This window comes from Oryzias latipes, chromosome 1 (assembly GCF_002234675.1).
Source record: "Oryzias latipes chromosome 1, ASM223467v1".
NCBI lineage: Eukaryota > Metazoa > Chordata > Actinopteri > Beloniformes > Adrianichthyidae > Oryzias > Oryzias latipes.
Window position 1 is genome coordinate 12,394,549 of NC_019859.2, and position 22,653 is coordinate 12,417,201.

The 22,653-nt window shown below is 38.8% G+C and overlaps 1 protein-coding gene across 1 annotated transcript in view; it reads left to right on the forward strand.

Annotated features, from left to right (window-relative positions):
- Positions 1 to 21,216, forward strand: part of LOC101167176 (protocadherin-7-like) — a 50,928-nt gene extending 29,712 nt beyond the window's left edge. Inside the window, exons 5-6 of the mRNA XM_011474683.3 lie at positions 14,864 to 15,065; positions 17,618 to 21,216. Of these exons, the coding sequence (XP_011472985.2) occupies positions 14,864 to 15,065; positions 17,618 to 17,895 (480 nt within the window). The 3' untranslated portion in view covers positions 17,896 to 21,216. The remainder of the gene's footprint in view (positions 1 to 14,863; positions 15,066 to 17,617) is intronic.
- The last annotated feature ends 1,437 nt before the right edge of the window (positions 21,217 to 22,653 follow it).

The following is a 22,653-nucleotide window of genomic DNA, read 5'->3' on the forward strand; positions in this document are numbered from 1 at the left end:
GAGTACAAAGGTGGTGCAGAGACCTTGCTCTTGTATCTGGATGTCTCTGTGGTCATTTATTGACTGTCTATTGTTCACAGTACCAATCCTAATCACTCAACTGGGATCTTCCTTTTGTACAATATCTGTGGATGGCTGTGTGTGTGTTTCCTAGGGTTGTGCGTAACACCACGTATCTTTAGCCACCGTCCCACTTTTGCCTTTTCATACTCTAAGCCCCTGAACAGAATCCATTGTCTACCCCTCATCTGGTCAACCTTAATGGACAATGGAAGTGGGTGTTTGTAACACACATCTGTCTAATGATTCACACATGCACACATAAATAGCAGGCATGCATATGTATGGTTCGTCTTACTCATGCACTCACACAGAAGGCCAGTTGTATGCTACCATCCCGCTTGCATCTTTCTCAACAATGACTAGTGTTAGTGATATTAAAAGAGTTGACTGCTTTCAGGACAAGCAGTGGAAAGTGATGAACATCACCAGCACATACACGCACACAAACATGCCAACAAAGGAGCTAATCTGAATCATGGGGCATTTGTCTGGAAAGCCTCTTTTTGTCGCACTCTATGAGCTTTTGTCTCGGTTTTGTTTTTTTGCCCCTGAACAGCCACAGTCGCACAAAAGGATAAACATTTCAAAGGCCTGATACTGTGAATGGAGTCAATGATTTTCCAATGTGTATCTGGAGAGTGAGGAGCCCAGATGGAGACAAGGAGAAGGGAGGGAGTAAAATGCCAGAGTGGACAGCTTGGTGGTAACAAAGCCATGGTGGATACAGAAGATCCGAATACAGGAAAAGAGTCGCAAAAATAGGAAAAAACATAAAGAAACATTTAAAGCGAAAAGCAATCTTACCACACTGAAAAAGAGGTAGCTAAAAGTAGAAAAAGAACATTAGGAGCATCACTAAAAATAGTAAAATTATTTAAAAGTAATTTTTACTTAACAGGAAATCTTATAATATGATATGAAAATCTAGAAACAAGATGTTCCACTCAAGCATTCAAATTGGGAAAAATAAGCTTTAAAAAAAGTATAAAATGTTTTAAATATCTTGGATGTTTAAAAACAAGGTTTTTGGATCAAATCATTTGCTGTTCTAGGATGAAAACTGTAAAAAAGCAATAATCATTACAATGGGCAGGTGTAAAGGGCGACAGAACAAACTTGTAGTTCCAGAGCTGGCCACCCGCTCGCAGCAGACTGCAGCAGTCTGAAGAGGAGTTTAGAGAGAAAGAGAGGGTCCGCATAGAGCCGATCAGATGACCTCGCTGCTGCAGTTAATGTTCTCTGGCGTTCAGACACAAGGCTAAGCTTTACACTGCAGAGCTGCTGTTCTACAAGCCATTGTGATGAAAGGAGTGGTGTCATTCGACACGCCTGTGTGTGTGATTGTAAAACAACACGAGTTCAGAGAAAAAGTACAAAAAAGGAGGCAACGTGATGCCAAGAAGGTATATGTCACTGAAGCAGCTCTCAGTTTCCATCATCCCTTCATTCTATCGGTCTAACTCTTCTTTTTGGTCCCGTCTTTGTCTCCCTCTTTTCTCTCGGCCCATCAGCCGCCCTACTTCCCCTCATTCCTACTGCCGCAATTGCCCCCCTTCATCCCTACCTCAGTGCCCCGTTCCCACCCTTCTTTTCTCTACCCGTCTCTCGCTCTCTTCTTTCTCTCTGCAGTGCAGCACTGTGATTATCATTCCTCTCACAGAGTCAGGCCTGATAGTCAGATACTGCTGAGCACCCTTCTACATCACCTGCTTCTAGAGGGAGTAATGGAGAGGCAGACTGAGACAGAAGGCGGGTAGAATGGAGGGGGAGGAAAAGGAGAGGAAGGTGGTTGAGAAGCTGGAGAGGAAAACAAAGGGAAAAAAAACTAAGAACAAAGTGGGAGATGAGCTATGTTGCAGAAGGATGAAAAAGGGGGAGAGCAGAAGAGTGCAGAGGGGAGAATGGCTCCTACTGCAGAGGTGGTCCCACTGCAACACGCTGCTGCATAGTTAGAAATGTGTCGATGTGTGTGAACGTACGCACCTGCGAGTGCGTTTGGGAGCCAGCAGGTGTGCCTAATGCGCGCATTTATGGTATCTGCATGGAGAACGTGTGCATGAATGTTGCAGTAATAAGACTCTTTCAACAGCTGTGAGTCAGACAAACGAGTAGAGCGCTGCTCAAATTCTTTCATCCCTCCACGAGCTGAGTTTCAACTCAGCTTCAAGATCCTTTTTTTTTCTTTTACTTGGCAAATACCACAACACTTCCACTATAGCATTTCCTGTCTCTCACTTTCAACTGACTGGCTGAGCCCACAAACTCTGGCTGTTCCCATTAGTCTGTTGGAGTGGTGAAGCTAGAACATATTATATATGGGGGAGGGGGGCAGACGACTTTGGAAGGATGGCAAATGAGAACAGCAATGCAGCAATGTAAGGCCATTGCCAAAATACGTAATAAACATAATTTGTAAAATTAATGTTCTTGTTGTTTCTGGAATGCTTAAAGAAGCTTGTATCGATGGTTTCTTAATCGCTGTCAAGTTGTCAACACAGATACTAATATTGACTCAAAAATTGGGGGCAAGTGAGGGAGGACAACTTTTTGCTGGGGGAGAAGGTGCCCCCTTTTGCCCCCGCCCCCACGAAGCTTTGCCCTGGTCTGGTTTTTTTTTCTGTTTTTTTTTTTTTTTAAATCATCCTTCCAGTGCTTTATATTTACATTATTCTTTCTCCACGTAAACCATTTCTTTGTATAACAAAATTAATATAACATTTGAGAAAAAATACAGTTGTTCCCAACTACATTTACATTGCTCGGCTGAGTGTTAGTGCTAAAATGAAAATAAAAGGGGAAAAAATTAATTTGCGAGAAAAAGCACAATTTTACAAGGAAAAAGTCAGTACTTTGCTTTTTCAAAAATGAAGTTAGTGGCGTAGGCTTCCATTCCCATTACGTGGTGACTAAATCCATCAAGGAAGTGGTTTATGGTGATCCCATACAGTAAGGCTTTAGTTTATCATAGGATCTATGTCCCATAAAGCATTTCGACCTCTGCAACTATACTGACGAAGGCGAAAATCTACTTCTCTTTTTCCAAAGAGGCCCAGTCTTCTGTAAATTTTTTCAAAGTCCTTCTACTTACAAAAATACAATGTTGACTCTCTCAAAGACCTATTATTTTTATGTATTTGTGAAGCCAATGCTGAAGTAACAGCTTACAATCCCCTCTATGTCTATCATACTGAAACACAAAATATTTTCTTTTTTTAATTTCTTTTTTTTTTGCATAAAAGACAGACTAACCTCATAAATTTGTGACTTTTACTTAAAATTCTACAAGTTTATTCTCTTAAAATTTTGACTTTTTTCCTCATACTTTTACAACTTAATTCTAGTATATTTATTTATTTATTTACTTTCTTTCACAGGAGTCCTAGTATAATACTCCGTCACAACATTGCCCTGAAGTACTAGAGTTTGCAAAAACCTTGATGCTCTTTGAAGGATTCATTCATTATTCCGGCAAAAGACCTGCATAATATCTTTCATATTTTTTGTGTAAATGGCTCCTTTGAGGTCTGTTTTTGTGTTAATATATGTTTAGATTAAACAAGTCTCTCCTGAGGTGTTTTTTTTAACATAATTATCCTGCAGAGATTCTTTGAACGTCTGTTTCTTGTACAGTAAATGTCAAGCTCATGCCGACATTACTTATCGATTTATTTATTCTCCCTAGAAAACAGTTCTTGCCACTGGCTGTATCCAGCTATAAAAATGATCAATCTACCCCCCCGTTCTCATTGACTGATGAGTATTATTTTCATGAAACTCTACACTCTTGTTTCCAAACATGTTGCTCGGTTTAGGTCAGAAAGTTCAGTTTGAATTTCATTGGTCAGCAGGACTCGTTTCCACTAAGAATCTCCTCCGTTGAGAACATTCCTTGGAAACCTCCTGTGACTGGTTTCCTGGTGAGGTGAAGGAGCATTGCCTTTCAGAAGATGAGTTTAGATTTTAAAAGGGCTGTTTGTGCAGTTGTCACTTGCTGAGCAGAATTCTGTCCTGAAGTGTATAGAAAAGAGCTGCATTTACTGTTGTCCATTAGTGCTGGTAGCCTTGGTAAGTAATTTTACACTAAAAGTCAGAATCATTCCTTCATTTCCACGTCCAAACAGTGCCACGTTAATCTATACCAGGGGTCTGCAAGCCTCATTGAAACCTGAGGCTCCAGGGCCACATGTGGCACTCTTATTACCTCTTCCCTCTGCCTCTCTTTTTAAAGAAAAAAAAAATGTTTTTAATTTGACAAAGCAATTTATTTTTCTGACTGTATAGTAAATCAAGTGAAACTAAACAGACAGATAAGTCAGACTTTATTCAACTCATTTACAAACAGTTGACGCACAATATGTATCCCTCCACATGGCTCCATCAAGCGGTTTGCTTGTAGTTTACCAAAGTGGTACTATATTGTTTTGACAGATTTCTGTGCGCCGTGTTCCACAGAAATCAGTAACCACAACCAGAAATCAATCTTAAGGCAGATTTTTTATTTTTGTAAAAAAAAAAAAAAAGGATTTAAGAGTGACTTACTGTTCAAAAAATAAGTATGATTTGCTCAGATTTAATTTTAGTTCTTTATATTAATTAAATTTATGGTGAGATGCACCTCAAACAGTAAAATAAGCTTTTTCTTTTAAAATAAATCCCTATTGATGTCACACTACTAGCTACTGCATTTGCTGCATTAAGATGCATATATGTGCGACAGGGTAATTTATTTTGAATCAAGTGAACCTCTTTTAAAAGTTATAAACTATTACATATTTTGTAAAATGTTAAATATATATAGTTTGCAGACCCCTGGCCTATGGGATCTTTTATAAATTTCCATATTGATGCGAGTGCTGTCATCACTTTTATATCTCCTAAATCGAAATAGAAGCTCCTGAAACCAATTAGCACTGAAACCTTTTCTTTTTTTTTATTTTGCTGAAGTTTTACCAGTTTTTCCACACATGATGTTTCCTTGATCTGCCACACTTCAACTTGACCTCATCTGTTATCTCCCACTTCTTAATTACTGTGCAAAAATGAAGAAACTGTTTCCTGGAAACGTTCTGTATCTCCTTGAAATTCTTCACCTGCTCTTGGCATTAGTTGCTTTAATTTGCAGAGTGATTGGCAGCTGCCTGCGTGGTATTTCTTTCTTTATTTTTTCCATCATGTGGAACAGAACATGTTGTAGGAAGTCCCCCCCCCCATCTGGTATTTCACGGTTTGAAAGGTTTCTGCACTGTACAGCAGATGCTGTACCACAGTAAAATGTCTATGTTGAAAACCATGCTGGAGGTTAGGGCAATATTATATAAGAGGAAAAATTGAGTGTTAGTGTTCTTTAAAATACATTTAGTTGCTTAAAAATAACCCTTAAAAATAACATTACAAATAAATATATTTGCTTTTACTTAATTTGTATTACTGTGGCAACATTTTAGGTGTAATTTATTAAATTTAGCTGTCTGAAGGAAAAATCTTTTAAATGTTTTAACTAATTTGACAAGATGTATGGAGTTAGAAAAGCTCAGAAATCAGACAATTATTAAAATTACTATGGATGAATTTTGACAATCAATTCATAATGAACTCACTCTATATATTTTGTTTGCAGTTTAGGAAATTTTAGTTCAAAACTGACTTTAATTTTCATTGCAGTGGCACAAATATTACTTTATGTTGTTCAATTACTTTTAAAGCAAAACACACAAAATACAATGGAAATTTAGCCAAAAAAAGCTGTAATCCAATATATTCCAAGTTCTTATCATCAGTCTTTTTAGTTAAAAGTAAAAAGTAAGGGAAAGTGAGAGGATTCTAGCTGGTTCTGATTAAGTACCATCACGATTCCAAATTTCACAATCATTTACTTAAGCAATTATGTCTAAGTAAATCTAGCATCATTTCTGCTGTTGATTTTACTTCCAAAGTGGATTCACTTTTGTTGTCTGCATCCGCAGAACGTGATCTCCGAACAAGTGAGGAAAAAGGAAAGGTCATTTCATCTGATCAGCATTCCAGACAAGTTCTGGACTCTGTCCATGTGGTCTCAACACAAACATATTAGTTTTCATTGTTTGCTTGAGTTGCACGGTGTAAATATCTTGCTTATTTAGCATGATTATGGCAGTAATTCAATCACATTAAAATGCAATGATACTCTATTAATCTCTAAAGGAAACAGATGCATTGAAACTAAATGAAGTATGTGGCGGTCTTTGGTGCAGAAGACCCAGAGATTCCACTAGCAGCTCCTCGAGTGTATTATAGACGCATGTGCTATGTTGTGTTTTATATTTTGTAAAACTTGCAACTTTTGGTTAGGTTTGCACCATCAGCTCCAGGTGTTCTACAGCTATCACTAGTGCAGAGCTAGCCTTCTTTTTCACATCAACTAGTTTTATAGTATAAACCACTGCAGCTTGGATGTTGCTGCGCTGTGGGGATCTTTTGGATGCTTCTAATTTTTGTTTGGTGCACTTTGATGTGCTATGAAGGTGGTTTTTATGGATACCTTTACACATAAACAAAATTTGAATGTTAACTAGAATCAAACCTGCAGGGTTTGATTCTAGTTAACATGTGGACTGGACCCAACAGGGTTCCCACAGCCTGGGACCTCTGATATTTCAGCATCAAATGCACACAAAAAAGACAATAAAAAAAACTTTGGTCTAAAGACTAATGAGGTCTGCGGGAGGATGTTTTTGCAAACGCTAAAGTCACCTCAAGAACTCCAGTTATTTTTTTTAACATCTTTGGTTTGGCATTTCCATTTGGATCTGAATTTTTCCTATTTTTCCAAAAGTGTTATGCATGGAAAAAATATTCCCCAAACATGTTAGAAAAACAGCCACCGCCTGTGCTTAGACTCTAGACCAGCATTGAAAAGCCCAACAATTGCATTTGTATATTTCTGCAGATAACAAAATAGCAAGGGGATGTGCAGAAGGAGGAGAAGCAATGAGGGTACAGTAATAACACTAAAATGGAATCAACAGAGTCATTTTAGAACAGAAGACAAGTAAAAATATCAAGAGAAAAAGGATAAAAATCACATGAACTAGTTAGACTAGGCTGACAGTATTTCTCAAAAGCATCAATCTACTTATCCTAAGTTTATAATTATGTTCCTTTTTTTTTTTTTTACTAATCTTGTTTTTTGTCATTCTACCCAGAGCAGCTGTAAAATTCCTAAACAACCCCATCATTCTACCATTTAATTAAACCACACAATGTTATCGTCTGACATGAGAAATAATACTTGAAAAAAATATTGATGCCGGGCTTCAAAAAAATATTATCTTCTCGAGCTTAAATCACTGGTCCAGATCAACAGGCATGGAAATTGCTAAGCTAAGCCCCTTATAGTCAACATTATAGAACGTTAGGTGTCTGGAGGGAGTGATTACAATCAGGATGCCAGATGTTTGCTTGATTTATGGTTTCTGTTTAGCTCATGGAATTGTCAGATGCAAAACAGCAACGCAAAAAAAAAAAAGAATGAAATCAAAACTCTTTTAGGCAAAATATATACATATATACACTGCAAGACAAATGGAAGACAACAAATCCATCATATTAGATGAGATGCTGACTGGCATACCAGCTATTCATCAAAAATTGAAAATGATTTTACATCTTCCTCTGTTAAACATGTTAATTCTTTGCATTCAGTCATCTTTTTTATCTTTAATAATTCAATTGGTGTTGCACCAGTGGCAGAGAGAAACATTTTAGATATCAAGTCGATTAAATTCTTTCAAATACTAAATAAAAATAGTGTTTTTTCATTAAATCTAAGTCATTCTGCCAATTTTCTTTTAGTCCTGGTGGTGTATTTTCCTGTTCATCTTTATTTTGGTTCTTGTTTTGCTTCATCATCATGGATAATTTAACAGATTTACTGCAGTTTTGTTGTATGAAGGAAAAGATGCATTTATAACACAGCAAGCACCCTGTATAGACCACCTCCATTTATTGTGGATCTGGCGTTTTTATCACAACCAAAAAGAATGTGCGGCATTAGGATCCTGCTCCTTCACCTTTCATTCAGGACAGAGGAACAAAAGGGGAGAGGGAAATGAGCACAAAACATGGGAAGCGGAAACTCGTGAATCACAAGAAGCGGGGGAATCAGAAATGAAGGCAACCGCTGGTGTTCTATAGAAACGACAAGTAACAAAATGAGAAAATGTGATGAGAAAAGTTTAAAGACCCACTTTGATAAAAGTTTTGTTTTTGGTGTTTTGAACATGGACATAACATAACATGAACATGATGGAGGATATATTCTTGAAAGAAATTAAGCTCAAAATTGCATTTCTAAGTATTTAATTTATTCAAATCGTTGTGAATCAGGAGCAGATGAAAAAATGCTTTTTGACAAAGCGCTTTATTGTGACATTGAAAATAAGCTCAGTGGGCCACAAGCTCCCTGCTTTCAGCTCTCAGCAATAGGGAGGGGAAGGGGGCGGGGTTGCTTTGTACCAACAGTCCTACCCACAACTCAGAGGCAATTATTAAAGTACTCCTGCTCTGCAAAAAACTATATCCTCAAAAACGACACAGGTTTTTTTTTATTATTATTTTGGCTAAATACTGCACAATCAGAATGAAAAAAAAAACACTGGGAACACAAATAAACCATAAAAATGATCGAAGTGGGTCTTTAAACTTTTATTTTGTTAAATAACTGCAACTGTATTCTGTATGTCCAAGATTCTTTCGACTCTTTTCCTTCAAAGTCATTCTTTTCTACAGCTCAATATTCCAGCCTCGTGCTTGGATATTACCGCTGACACAGCACTGTGAAGAATCGTCCAGAAATAAGCCACATTCATCAAACTTCAATAAGGTTTGATGCCTCAAACCAACAGTTACACACATATTTGTTCTCAGTGTTCTTGAAAGAATTCAAAGAAAGTCAGTAATAGTATGTAGTAGTGGGAATACATTGGAGAGCAATGCACCTGATCGGCGTTGGATCGTGTATCACTAGTTGCACGGAGCACGTCTTACAGATTTGAATACGAGAAAGAGGAATCTGACTTGCAACTTGACCTCGGGGCATTGTTGAATCACAGATTATTCTGTATTTATAACTTGCTAATAAATAATAAAAATCCTCTTTTACAATGTACCTCTCACCCCACACCTAGATGATGTGAGGCATGAGAATGAGCCGAGAGCCAGAGGGAAATGTTTCTCTCGTCCTACAATCGTATTTGTAGTTTTGGTTTATGCATAAGCAGCATCCTGTCAATTCGTTATGCAGACCTGAGTGAGGAAGAAACGCATGCAAACAAACCAGACTCTTATCCGAAAAAAAAAAAAATGTGCTAACACATACACAAACATCCGGTGTGCGGATACACACACATGCATACACGCGTGTGTTGAATATGCAGACACATGTAAGGAGAAGAGAGGGAGACTTTTAATTAACCACAGCTCGTTAATTCTCTTTGAACCGACAGAGAGAAGGTTTACACACTAATTACCTTGATGACTGAGCCAACCTGTGCATGCACGCACATATGCTGGTCTTCTCACTACAAACATGCACTCTATCACAGGCTGACACAACACATCTCGCAGGCTTTTAGTATCGCACACACAACACAAACATGGAGCTGTGAAGTCTCACTCATAAACACAAACTCGTGCTCCAAAATCCAAGTTATATTGGGAGTTTCTCTTCTCTTTTCTTCAGAGGTGCAACTTTCTGATGGTTTCGTTTATTCTTAGCTCAGATCTATCATCCATCTTTTGTATTCAAGCCGCTCTGCTGGAAATAGCTTAATACTTTGTCATATAGCTTACACACACCCCTTCAAAAACACAATCATGCACATATTTGCGCACCGTCTCTAGATGAGTGAGACTCCCACATCAGTGTAAAGTAGTAATGACCCGTATCAGATTAAAAAAGAAGGTTTTTTTATGTCCTCCTTCAAACTCAATCAATATCCTTTCAAGCAGAAATTCATAGGCTAGATTGGACTTTCGCCAACTCACCCATATGTGCGTTACTGTCGGTGTTCACACTTACTGACTATTGTGTGAAGACAGTAGGTAGATCTTTGAGAGACCTTTTAAATCGTAGAGATATGCACACATGCATTTGTGAATCATGCTGAGAAATATCAAGGAGGGTTTTGTACTGTAATATAGAGCGTTAGAGCAGAAAGCGTGGGGGGGAGGCATATTTTTAAGATAAGTACAAGTAAAAAGGGACGAGTGCAAAGGGTTTTTAAGAAAATCCATTTCGGCAGAAATGTTTCAAAAGGTCGGTGAGTAACTGGGGTATGACTGACATCAAAGATTTAGTAGAAAAGGGAAGCAACAGTGTGAAGAAGCAAGAAGACCAGGGAAAAACATGTGGAGCGCCAATTTCGTAAAAAGTAATTACTAAAGATAGCCACATCATTAATAATACATTGTTTTCAACAAGTAAAAGACTTCAAGATTGGAAAGATAAAAAAGGGGAGTTGTGGGTCAATAAAACCTTGTGAAGGGAGGCAGAGGAGGACTCATAATGAGGTCAAGGACATCATTGATCGGCACATCATAAAGCTGACTGGCACGGAGGGGATGAGATGGGGATGGGGGCCGGAGAAAGTGAACTGAAGGAGCAGAGGAAAGGCGGAAAGTTGCATCTGCAAAACCCAGTCAACAGTGAGATCGGAAGGAGAGGAAAAATAACAGAGACAGAGAAATAGAAAATAAAATTACCAGGATGAAGGAATGGTCAGAAAGAGGGAAATTGAATTAGATAGAATCGTGGCCTAACAAATGAATTCTGTAACAGAAAGCTCAGAGACCAACCAGCAGAACTGCCGGTATGAGAAACTCACTCTTTGTCAATCAAGGTTCGCCCTGAGGCACATGCTGGATTTCTACTTTCTCATAGTACTCCTGGCCTCATTTTGTGCCTCTTATGTACTGCTTCACATGCAGGGCACACACCAATTCATCCGACTCTCAGAAGTAAAAATGAATGTGAAGCCAAAAATGGATTTCTTAGCATAGTAAGATGTTGTCAACTCCAACTTTAACCAACTAAACCTAAAATCCTGCAAAACGGAAATACTTTGGTTAAATTAATCTTTTGTTCGTAGTTGTGTTTTTTTTTCTTTTTAAGAAATGGGGAAGAAAATCAATTTCAGTTTGTTTTTGGGATCAAAAGTTTGTTTTGCTTAAAGAGCCATACAATTAAAATTATGTTTTTAACATATTCTTGTGCCATTTTCTGATGATGGACATATATAAAGAAAATTCATCTGATTATTGTTATCTTTGACTTTTTTTATAACCAGGACATTCCTATTTTTGTTTGAAAACCTCTTTTGCAAGGAAGTCCTGGCCAAGAGGCAGCCACAGTTTGTTACAAATACTTTGAAACATTGATGCAATGAAACAGTTAAAACAATACATTGAAACCTAAAAAACTGAGTCATAAAACAGTGAAGGATTCAAATAACGATGATTAAAAGGAACATTTAAAATATTTTGTGGAGTTCTCCCTTGAACTTAGCCATAAAGAAATGTAATGATTGCAGTAGTCTTCAACCTTTTTGTAAAATGTTCCAGGCTAAGGGAGCTGCAAGTACTAAAGCTTTCTTCCCAAGCTTAAAATTGTATTTCTGAATATTTCTTTATTCAAATCATTATGAATCAGGAGCAGACAAAAAAAAGGCTGTTTGAAAAAGCTTGTAGTTCTGATTATGTACCATCAGCTTGTAGTTGTAAGGCTACAAGCTATCCTGCTCAGCTCCATTCAGATGCATCCATTTGCAGACAAATAGATCCATGTACATCTTCCTTTTCCTTGTCTGAACTCAAACTGCACAGTTGGATAACTCTGATGCTGCTGACCATTTTGGTTGCACCAGTAATGTTAGGTTAGGGTTATGCAGGGCTGTAAGCTAGCAGGAGAAAAGGTAAACAAAAGGATGATGGGAAATGAGTGCAATCTTACCTCATGCCCACAAATCAGAGGCAAATTTCTAATGACTCCTGCAGCTCTGTAGAAACTATGTTCTAGTAAACCACACAGGGTTTTTTTTTTATTTTGGCTAAAAACTGCATAATCATAAATAAAAAACCACTGGGAACGCTTTTACAATAGATCAAAAGATGATCTGAGTGGGACTTTGAAGAAAACCTGTCTTAAAAGGTGATTAAACTACATCCTATGAGTTTCCCCCAACATCTCTGCATTAAAAAAAAAAAAACAGAAATATGCAGAAACATGAACATCTCTGTCACCTGTAATCACAAAAACATCTGTTTCTTTCTTCACAACCTGCAGATCCACAATCACATCAACCTCACTTCTCATCACTGATCATGTTAGCATTTCCTCCAAAGCACCTTTGCGCTGAAATGCAGCGTCATAAAGCTGCTAACATGCCCGCAGACCCTTTTTCTTGCTGAAAATCATTAGGCTTAATGATTTTCTGCATCATTAACCTTCTGCATGAAAATGGAATCAATTTGTTGTGGTAAAGAATGATTGTTATTTACCTTCTCTGAGCTGGGAATAACTCAGGTTATTTGAAATGGCCTCACTGTGTTTATGTACAAGTGGATTCCAATTTTCATGTATTTTTTGATAAAGTCTGCAATGAAATTGTTATAATTTGTGGGTTTAGTTTGTTTATCTTTTGTGACACACTACAATCTAAATGTCCTTTCTAAATGTCCTTTCTAAATCCTTTCATTAACCACATTTTTTGTTTTTCACTGTATTTAGAGCTAGAAAAATAACATTTATGTTGAATTTATTTAATTTGCTACAATAAAAAAAAAACTCATCACAGGCTTATCTCTTTTGAAAATTTGATGACTCATTTTTGACATCTGGCTCAATGTTGGCAACGAAAATCAAAATTCTGACTCAAGACTTTCCCAGACTCTTTATACCCACATTTGTTTATACACAATTTCACATGCACATCATCTAAAACATGTGAAAAATAGGCCAGACAAGTGCATTTATCCACCAATGCTCTAAAAATACCGTTTCGTCACTCTAGAACATTGAAGCTTGGGAAAAATTGAGAGTTACCAGTTTTCAATTAGAATCAGCCCCACTTCTCCATTGCTGCTGTCTGAGTCATTTTCTCTCATCCCTCTTTCATCTCATCCCTCTTTCATCTGACTGTTGTTGAGAAGCGATAGAAGAAGCAAGTGCTCTACTAATTCCCTCATGCTGATTAATTAATTTAGCTGTTTCCATCTTGTTTCACATGTTCAGTAGATCAGTTGTTCCGTTGCTCCTTGTTCTTTCATGTTTTTTTTTGGGGGGGGGGGGGGGTGAACAGGTACACTTTTCTTCCCGCGTGGTCCGTCAAATTCCCCCCGCAGAGTATTAGGAGTTGACATTCTAAGCTGAAGTTATTCTGCTCCAATATCCTCTTTGTCACATCTTCCGTATTGGCTGTGCCGTTCAGAGCACATGTAGATTTGAAGGGGTGTAATTTTTGTAAGCAGATAAATGAGTGAGGGAAGATGGGGCATGTGTCGCATAGAAACAGGCGTCCTGGTGCAGATTGATTCCTTCAGGCCAAGCAGAGTCATTTAGCTCTTGATATTTTCTCAGTGGGAATTTACAATCTTACACTCTCTGCATGGTTGAAATTCTAACAAGACGGATGATTTGTGTGTTAAAGTCGTGGTGGTTCGGATGTTAAGCTCGCACGAAAGACAAACCATTTTTCTTTTCCTGTAAATCATCACGATCACCTTCACCGTAATGATTTAAAGACATGCTCCTAAGAAAATTGTTTTTTTGGTGTTTTTAACATGTTCTTGAGGCATTTTCTGAAGATGGGAGACAGAAATGATGAGAGAAATTTCTTCATTAAAATCGTTGTGAATCAGGAGACTACGAAAAGATGCAGTTTGAAAAAGCTCAGATAGATCCAGTTACATCTTCGTTTCTCGTTCAAGCCGTCAACTGGCTCGAAACTGTATATGGCTAGATAGCTCTGATATTGGTCGCCACTTTTGTTGCAAAAGTAATGTTAGGTTGGGGATGTGAGGGGCGATAAGCTAGCTAGAGAGAGTGTAGACAAACAAATGATGGGAAATAACATATCAACACCAGAGAGCTAGACTTTTAAAAAGGTTCATGATAGAAACCCGAACTTTTACAAACATTCAAATAGGCTTTTACATACTTACAGGTTAAAAAGTTTTTTTCCAAGACAATAAATTAAAGAAGAATTTCCAGTGGTACCTCATAAATTGTGCAAGTGCAATACAAATCAGTGTGATTGGGTGTCTCACGACAACTCTCAACCAAAAGTTATATAAAATTTCTTTTTAGTCTTTTATTTTGGACTTTCTTATGTGAAACATCTTAAGAATGGATGCCGTTTGGTACAGATATGGGTACACCAAACTGAGGTTTTTGGTTGTTTGTCCCCTTTTTGGCCCTAGGAAACACATGCGACCCATACGGGGTTATACAGCTGTTGCTGTCAGGCATCTGTCCAGATGAGGAGTAAGCGTCTTTGGGCAGAGGTTTGTAAACAGCAGCCATGTCCAGCAGCATTAATCTGAACAGAGATTAAAAGACAACAGAAAACTTTGAAAGACAGCCACGATTGGTTGATGCCTATTACCCTGCATTGTAGCACCTAAGCCCATAATCAAGGCGAACATGATCAGATAATCCCAATATGTCTTTGCAAACCCTGACCAGCAGTTTAATCCTCAGATTTGGAATCTCAGATTAGGAGTCCTGGATGATTAATCCTTCATTGTGTGTGTGTGTTTTCTACAGGGAACCCTTCGTCGGGTGACTTTCTCGGTTGTGACCCAACCTCAAGATGGGGGTTGCTATGACAGCGGGCTGGAGGATTCGGAAACGCCGAGCAGCAAGAGTTCGTCTGGGCCGCGGCTGGGAGCCTTGCCTTTACCTGAGGAAGGTTACGAGCGAACCACACCGGAGGGCAGTGTGGGGGAAGAGGAGCACGTAGAGAACGGTACGTTCCCATTCAAAGCCCCAAGTACTTCTCAGCCAACAGAATTAATTAAACTCTAGATTCTGTCAAGTACATTTACTGAAATTTTCCAAGCCCAAGGCTGTATGCACTTTTTATTCTGAAAGCCTTCAACACATTTGATTAGGCGCACACTTCACTCTCCTCACACACAAACATTTTAGAGAAACACTTTCATTGAGACCTTGACTAGCTGTCAAGGTCTAAGAGTCTGCTCCTTTCTTGATGGAAATGTGTTTTACACAGTAAAGCAGTTGTCCTTTGTTTCTCTGGATGCAGCGCACACGCAACCTGTGCAAGGCCTCCTTGTATTATGAGTGAAGAATTTTAGAAAACCCAATGTGTGGCTGCCTTTTGTGTCGCAACCTCATCTTTGTCCTTCAGATTCTCCGTCTATGACGAAAAAATAAATTTTCACACATCTCTATTCTTGTATGGAAGCGATTCTGTAGCATAATTAAAAATAAAAGAGATAGCACTGACTTCATCGCCCCGCCTCCCCTCTGGAAATGCTTATTCGAATTAAATAATGTGACAATGTTCACTGGGTGGATGTTAAAATGAAAATGCAATCCCCTCTTTGCATTTTTGTTTTAAATTCAGACAACAGAATATGCGGTTTTTAATTAGAAATGAAAAATCATTTTGAAGTATTGATTTTTCATTTCAATTTTGAGTCATTTGATGCAGTTACATTTTGAAAAGGAAAAAGCATCTCTGTTAATCCATTTTAATTGTCAAATTAGACATTTCTAAATGAATTTTGCTACACATTTACCAGAGAACCTTTTAAAAAATGAAATGTCAAATACCATTTTCTTTATCATTTTAATTAAGTGACAGAATAAGCAGTGTTGAGGCATTTTGGTGGATTGCTTTTTCATTTTAATTTTGAGTCAAAAAATGCAGCTTCATTTTGAAAATGAAAAAGCATTTCTGGTTTTGACTTTTATTTTTATTTATGGTACAGAATCGCTTCCATATTCTTGACAGAAACAGCAACACATCATTATCAATACACCTAGGTTCCCCTTCTGGGACATCTTAGGATACTTGTTGCATATTTACAATGTATTTACAAATAAAACTGGCTTTGAAAATTTGCGTCACCAGCACCATTCATGTACGTCTTCATTTTCCTTGCCTGAACTGGTATCTGGCTCAAAACTGCACGGCTGGATAGCTCCATTAGGGCTGACCATTTCTGTTGCTCCGGTAATGTTAAGTTGGGGTTGTGAAGGGCTATAAGCTAAATTGTAAGGGAGCGTGTGAACAAAGGGATGATGGGAAATGAAAAAAGCTTACTTGACACCAGCAGTCCTTCCCACAGTTCAGACTTAAATCTCTAATGAACTGCTGCCGCTCTACAGAAACTATGTCTTAGAAAACAACACAGGTTTTAGACTTTGGCTAAAAACATCACAATCATAATTAAAAGACCACTGGGGATGCTTTTCAAAATATGTTTGGAGTGGGACTTTAAAGTTTAAAATGTTACTTTCCATACTGCAGACTCAACTAAATTTTTTCTCCTGCTTCTTTACCCCCCCCCCCCTTCCCCCTCCAGAGCCAAGGCTCTTCTGATTGGTTGTTTAATTAGTTTAAATTTTGTAGTGCACGTCTGCAGCTCAAATTTCATTTTGACCCTGCAAAACAGTTGCTGCACAAGCATGAATGAAAGTTGGCACATGGCAGGTTAACAAAGAAAGAAGAAGAAAGTCAAAGCTGGCAGTTTGAGGCAGTTCAGAAACTGGCTTCAAAGGGGAGGGGGGGAAATTGCATCCTTTGATCTGGACCTTGAATTTACGGACTTTGCCCAGCGGTTTAAATTCAGAAAAAAATATAGATGATAAACTAAAAAAAAGAGAAAGAACAAACAAAAAAAACCTTTAAACTTTTACTTTTAAGTGTCTTTAGAATGTCTTCTGCACCATTTGTCTGTTTTTGAAAGGTCATAGCACTTTATTAGCATCTTTATTATTACATATACCGTACTGTGTATAAATGTATATAAACTAATCCTGTCGTTGCTAGGCACTAGTGTTCAGCCACAAAAGTCCTCGCCAATCTTTTATTAGGCGACGACAAAATGTTTTTTAAAATGGACTTTTTTCCTGATGCACTTTGTGTTGCTTAGATTCAACATTCACTGTGCCGTTGCCTTTGCTCGCCTTGACATGACCTTTGGCCTCTCATGTCCAGCTGAGCTCAGCTGGGGGGTCTTCAACATATTTAATAGGTCAGCGTTTTTATGTTTATTTTTCTTCCGCAGCATTTTTTTTCCCTTTCCTTTCTTGTTTCCTTCAACCTCTGCCTGTTCTTAATGACCTTAGTCTAATTATCTCTTGTTACGTTTTTCTTTCTTACTTTGTCTGCCTTTTTACGTTTATTATACCTTTGAGGACATTATAATGCTGCAAGTCTTTTTCTTCAGTTTTGTCCATTGTTTCAGAAGTTTTTTTAATTACTAAACAAACAAAAATGCTAATAAAACATTAAATTTTTACGCCTTTGTGCTCCTTTCCTGTCTCCAGATGCCAGACAGCTTCCTGACGTAGCTCTGACAGGAAAGTGCACCAGGGAGTGTGATGAATTTGGCCACTCAGACACTTGCTGGATGCCTGTCCGCCCTTCGCCGCGGCAGCGCCAACGCCACGGCAGCGACCCCCTCGGCTGTCAACCTTTGCCCCGGGGGATGACAACAACAATCTCCGCGGTAACAACCATGAAAGCGACAGCGAGAGTGCCGGCAGTGCAGGGAGCTCAGAACCTGGTGTGGTTGTCAGCGGGGAGGGTCAGAGGCTACCTTTAGCCAACGGGGATCCTCTCGGCACTCTGGGTCGCGGAGACCGTAACAGGAACATGGGGGATCACAATCGCAACCTCCTGAACCGCAAGATGACCTCTGCATCCTACGACACGTTTAGCAGTGCGGGGCTCGGAAGGCGCCAACCCGAGGAGGAGGGAGGAGAAGGCCAGAAACCAGCCGAGGTCATACCACTGACGCGGACAGGAGGGGATTACAAGACAACATCGTGCCTCACCTTATCACGCCGTGAGGTCTACCTGTGACAGCCCTGATGTGCAGCAGTCCACGCCACTCTTTTTTTTTCTTTTTTTTCAAGAGTTCAACTGAGCTGAAAGTCTTAAATGTGGTTTCCAAAAGCCTTTAAAAAAACTCAGATTTTGGAGTCTAACAGTTATAGTTACTTAAACTCAAGTCTTGACCAGCTCTTTGGGGAAAAAAAAACAAAAGGTTTTTAATGACTACTCCAAGCTACCTAGAGGTGAAGATGGTACTTGTAAGAGGAAAATCTGTCTCTCCTTTTTAAATGGAATCTGATGCATGCTTGATCCTTCCACCACAGACAGATTTGTGTGAAAAAGACTAAATCCGACTAAGAATCAATGCTTCAGCAGGTCAGAGTGGCCCTGGACGCAGATCATATCCTGTCAAAAGATGGGCTCCTTTGAATCCAGCTGAAATCAATCAGACTTTGTAAGAATTTAACACTTGTATGCTAACATGGGTGTGAGAAATATTAACCAGTTTCACACGAATCTTGTCTTAAACTATAGAGAATGCTCAAACATACTTTTACACCAGGATCCAATGTTAGTATTTAAAACACAGAGTTCTCATAAGGTGTCATTAGTGCCACACGTGTGAAAAAGGGGCGTTTATAATTTTCCTCAACACCCAGCGTGTATGTATATATGGTATGTGTGTATTTGATATACAGAAAAAAAAAATAGGTAAAAATGCAGGGCTCCTTTCTGATGCCCTCTGCTAATAGAGGTAGAGTTCATTACACACTCAGTGTCCTGACAAGTGCTTATGTACGACGATTGTCCCCTCACACACAGATGCACACACAAGCATGCAAACACTCTTATACAAACATAAAGCATGTAAGCTTCATCCGCCACAGTGGATTTAAACAATGTGAAGATGCGTAGGGCCACCGTTTGTGTGAAGACTTAAGTGGCTGTGTACCATTAAGTATTTAATAACCAGCTCTCACTATCATACAGAAAAATAATACACACACACACACACAGACAGCATTTTAAGCTGAAACACACAAAAATGTACGAACAACTTGGTTCATGTGTGCTTTAATCATGGTTTTTCTTTTTAACATTGCCTCTAGCTGTTAGCCTTTCTGCCTGCTCCGCTCCAGCCAGTATTTATACATGAAATGTATTTAAAATAATCACTCATCTCTGGGTAATGTGTGAAGCTGCATTTGAGGGAATCTCATTGACATCTACTGTAGGTAATGATAGAAATTGTTAAAGGAGTTGATACTCCACATACATGTAAGTAGGACTCTTTAAAAACCAAATTGTTGTAGTGTTTGTATGTTAAAAAAAAATGGGCAGGAAATAGACTGCATGACAGAAAGATGATGCAAACTTTTATTTATTATTTTAATTTTTTTTTTTTTTGTTATTCGCACTGGGGAGCGTTAAACACCGACAGTGGTGGTGCATATTAGAAGTTTTAGCTCTTTTGTCAGCTTTCACAGCCCAGAAGTGGGTAAAAAGTGTGGTGGCGATAAGGGGGAGTCGTGCATTGAATCAGGATAGCTGCCCATTGAGCTGCACAGTGCTGATCCAAGCGCACCCGTAACTGCTGCGCCGAGCTGCGCAGATCACTCCTTCGTGTCTGTCCTTCCCATCAGCTACCACACGACTTCCGACACACTCTGCTGCACTGGGCCGAAGGGTGGGTGTGGATCCAGGCCAGCACATCTTAATTCCCATCATCAGTGTGTGTGGCTCAGTGGTGTGATAGGGATAATAGGGTTAGGTTGTCCCTGTGGTCTTAATGAGTTTCCTTTCTCCTCTTCTTCTCTGCTCCTGATCTGCACTGATCTCATTAATGTCTGCATAGGCTGGTGCAACACTGCTGGAAACTGCCAGTAAGTATGCCTCTTCATTTCTTTTTTTTTATTGCTTGTTTTCTTGGATCAGACCAGACTGAGGAGACATCCTTGTTAAGGAAGTCAGGAGGGAAAAAAGAGCAGCACTCAGCTCAGGTGTGCAACACACTTAACCTAGCAGCTCGACTGACAGGAGTCTTCATTTCTAAAATGGGAGAAAGTTGTGACATTTTACCATTCAATGGGTTATAAAGCTGGGAGAGTATCTGTGTATGTAATTAGACTTTGTAAACCTGTATATAAGTTCGGCTTTACTACTCTGTCAACACTGTTAAGCTTTGAGCTATGATGTATTTATTCCCTTGCCTTCATAACCCCCTCCAATCCCCCCTCCAACGATGGCTGTTTACACAGCTATGGCTCTGATGAACTATGACGAGGCGTACTAAAGTTCAAAACTTGGAATTTCTCTGTTGATAAGACACTTTGGGGCAGCCCACTGGATTTGGTACATATCTCGGGAGACAGAAAGGCATGTGGCCCTTCCCTGGAACAAAGAGACGTATCAGTTGTGAAAGGATGTGAAGGAACCAGTTTCTGGAAAGAGACTCTTGATGCAGCCCTGCCTCTACATAGCGGCACATATTTCACATAAACTGCTGTTTTATGGCAGGTCCACTGTTGCACCTTTTAAACCCTCGAATTTGAATTGAAGGGAAACTTGTAAATGAATCTGTGTGGGTGTGTCCTTTTTATACTGCACGTTTCAGCATCAGTATGTTTTAGTCTAAAACAAAGAGGGTAGATGGACAGAAGAGAGGGGGGTGGGTCACGCCCGAGTCCATTCACCCGCTAAAGGAGACATTTTTTTAGGAGGGTTTTGGTGGAAAATCCCTAAAGTCCGTCCTGTATCCGCCCCCTTTGACTCGTCGTCCTCGCCATGTACAGATCAAACTACAGAGTAGAACAGGCAACTGGAAACAGACAAGCATGCTTAAGGTTAAAATCTGCACTTAGAAAAACACAGGATTGAAATAAATGTTTTTATTTTTTATTTGATGCTTAAGGGACTCGTCTGTGTTTCTCTTTTTCCCTTTTTGTTTGTTATTCCCCCCCTCCTGTAATTACATTATGAACTAATTACATTTGCTATGTGGAGGGAGATGGGGAGCTCTCAACAAATGGTTTGGTTTGACAATGAATCATGTAAAAGTTTGACTTTGCCATTAAAAGCTTAAAATGTTGTTTGGCTTTTTATTATTTTTATTTGTTTTTGGGTTTTTTTACAACTAAAGCAATAATACTTAAAAAAATTAACATTACAGCTGTTGGTTAGTTGAAATACTGCAGTGTTATAATCAGAAGCAGACTATTTTATGTACTAGAGTGGAAAAAAAGAGCAATGAGTGAGAGTTCTCAGTTATCCAAGGTCAAGAGTGACTCTAGAAGTCTAACATGTCAAAAGCAGTTTAAACTGCAGAAAATCCTGCAGCATTGCACCCCATTTGTAATGCAGACCCTTTGATGCAATTTTACAACATGACACATCAAGCTTAAGATGCAGTGTAGTCCGTCAACCTAATCTCTGAAAGGTGAATGTTCCCAACTCGATTCTGCGGCGGGAAGAACTTTTATAACGCAGAAGCAATTTGGACTTAAGACTTATCTGCAAATGCTTCACAGGTGTTAACTGCAGCAAAGATTAGCGTGAAGGACTAAAATGTCACAAAGGGGGGGGGGGGGGGGGAGGGAAATGAAGCGCTGTGTGTTTTGTTTTGACTGACATGCAACACTGACACCATGTGGTCGAGTGGCAAAACTCCACAGGAGAATGGTCTGCAGGCTGAGATTACAAAAAATGAGCTTTAAAACTAATTGACATGAAAAACAACACATCTAAACAATTGTAGTTGAATTTGAAATTGCTCTTCATACATGTCAAGTAGGGTTGTAACTGTTCCTTTTAAAGCTTTTAACATTTCAGAACTTGTGGTTGAAGATACGAAATCGATCCAGAACATCTTTAGCCAAAGATTCCACCAGTGTGACTCAGAGATAAATTGAACAGTGCCGGGGACGTTTTCTACATTTCTTTTATGTCATGCAAGATAATCAAGTGTAAATTAAATGTGTGTAAAAACAAACAGCTAAACAAGAATGAATGGCATTAAAGCACTTGGTCGTTTTTATGTTATGGTAAAATAAACCTGCCATGCCTCAATCCAAATGGTACTTTCCTATATCAAACTTTTTTTTAATGATTTTATAATGGTAGAGGTTGATTCAATTACAACTTGCCTCAGACGAATTGATCTAGTTGGATCATATAGGAATAGAAATTGATTCAGTCGATCAAGTTCATTAACCGCCACACCCCTAATGTCAAGTAAAACCATCACAGCCAATCAGCCCTTTGCTGATCACATGCTGCCCTGCATTTCATTCGGACACACAGCAGCTTTCAAATTAGAAATTTCAAACAAATACAATTTAACATTCACATCACAGGTTCAATTAATGAAGCCGTTGGGGAAACAGACGATTTCAGCTGGATTATTGGGTTTTTCTGTGCCGAGGGTTTATTACAGCCTCCTGTTTGGGTTTAGTTAAACTGCATGGATTTTATAGACAAATAATTATGTGTCCTCATAATTTTCAATTAGTTTAATCACTTGTATTAA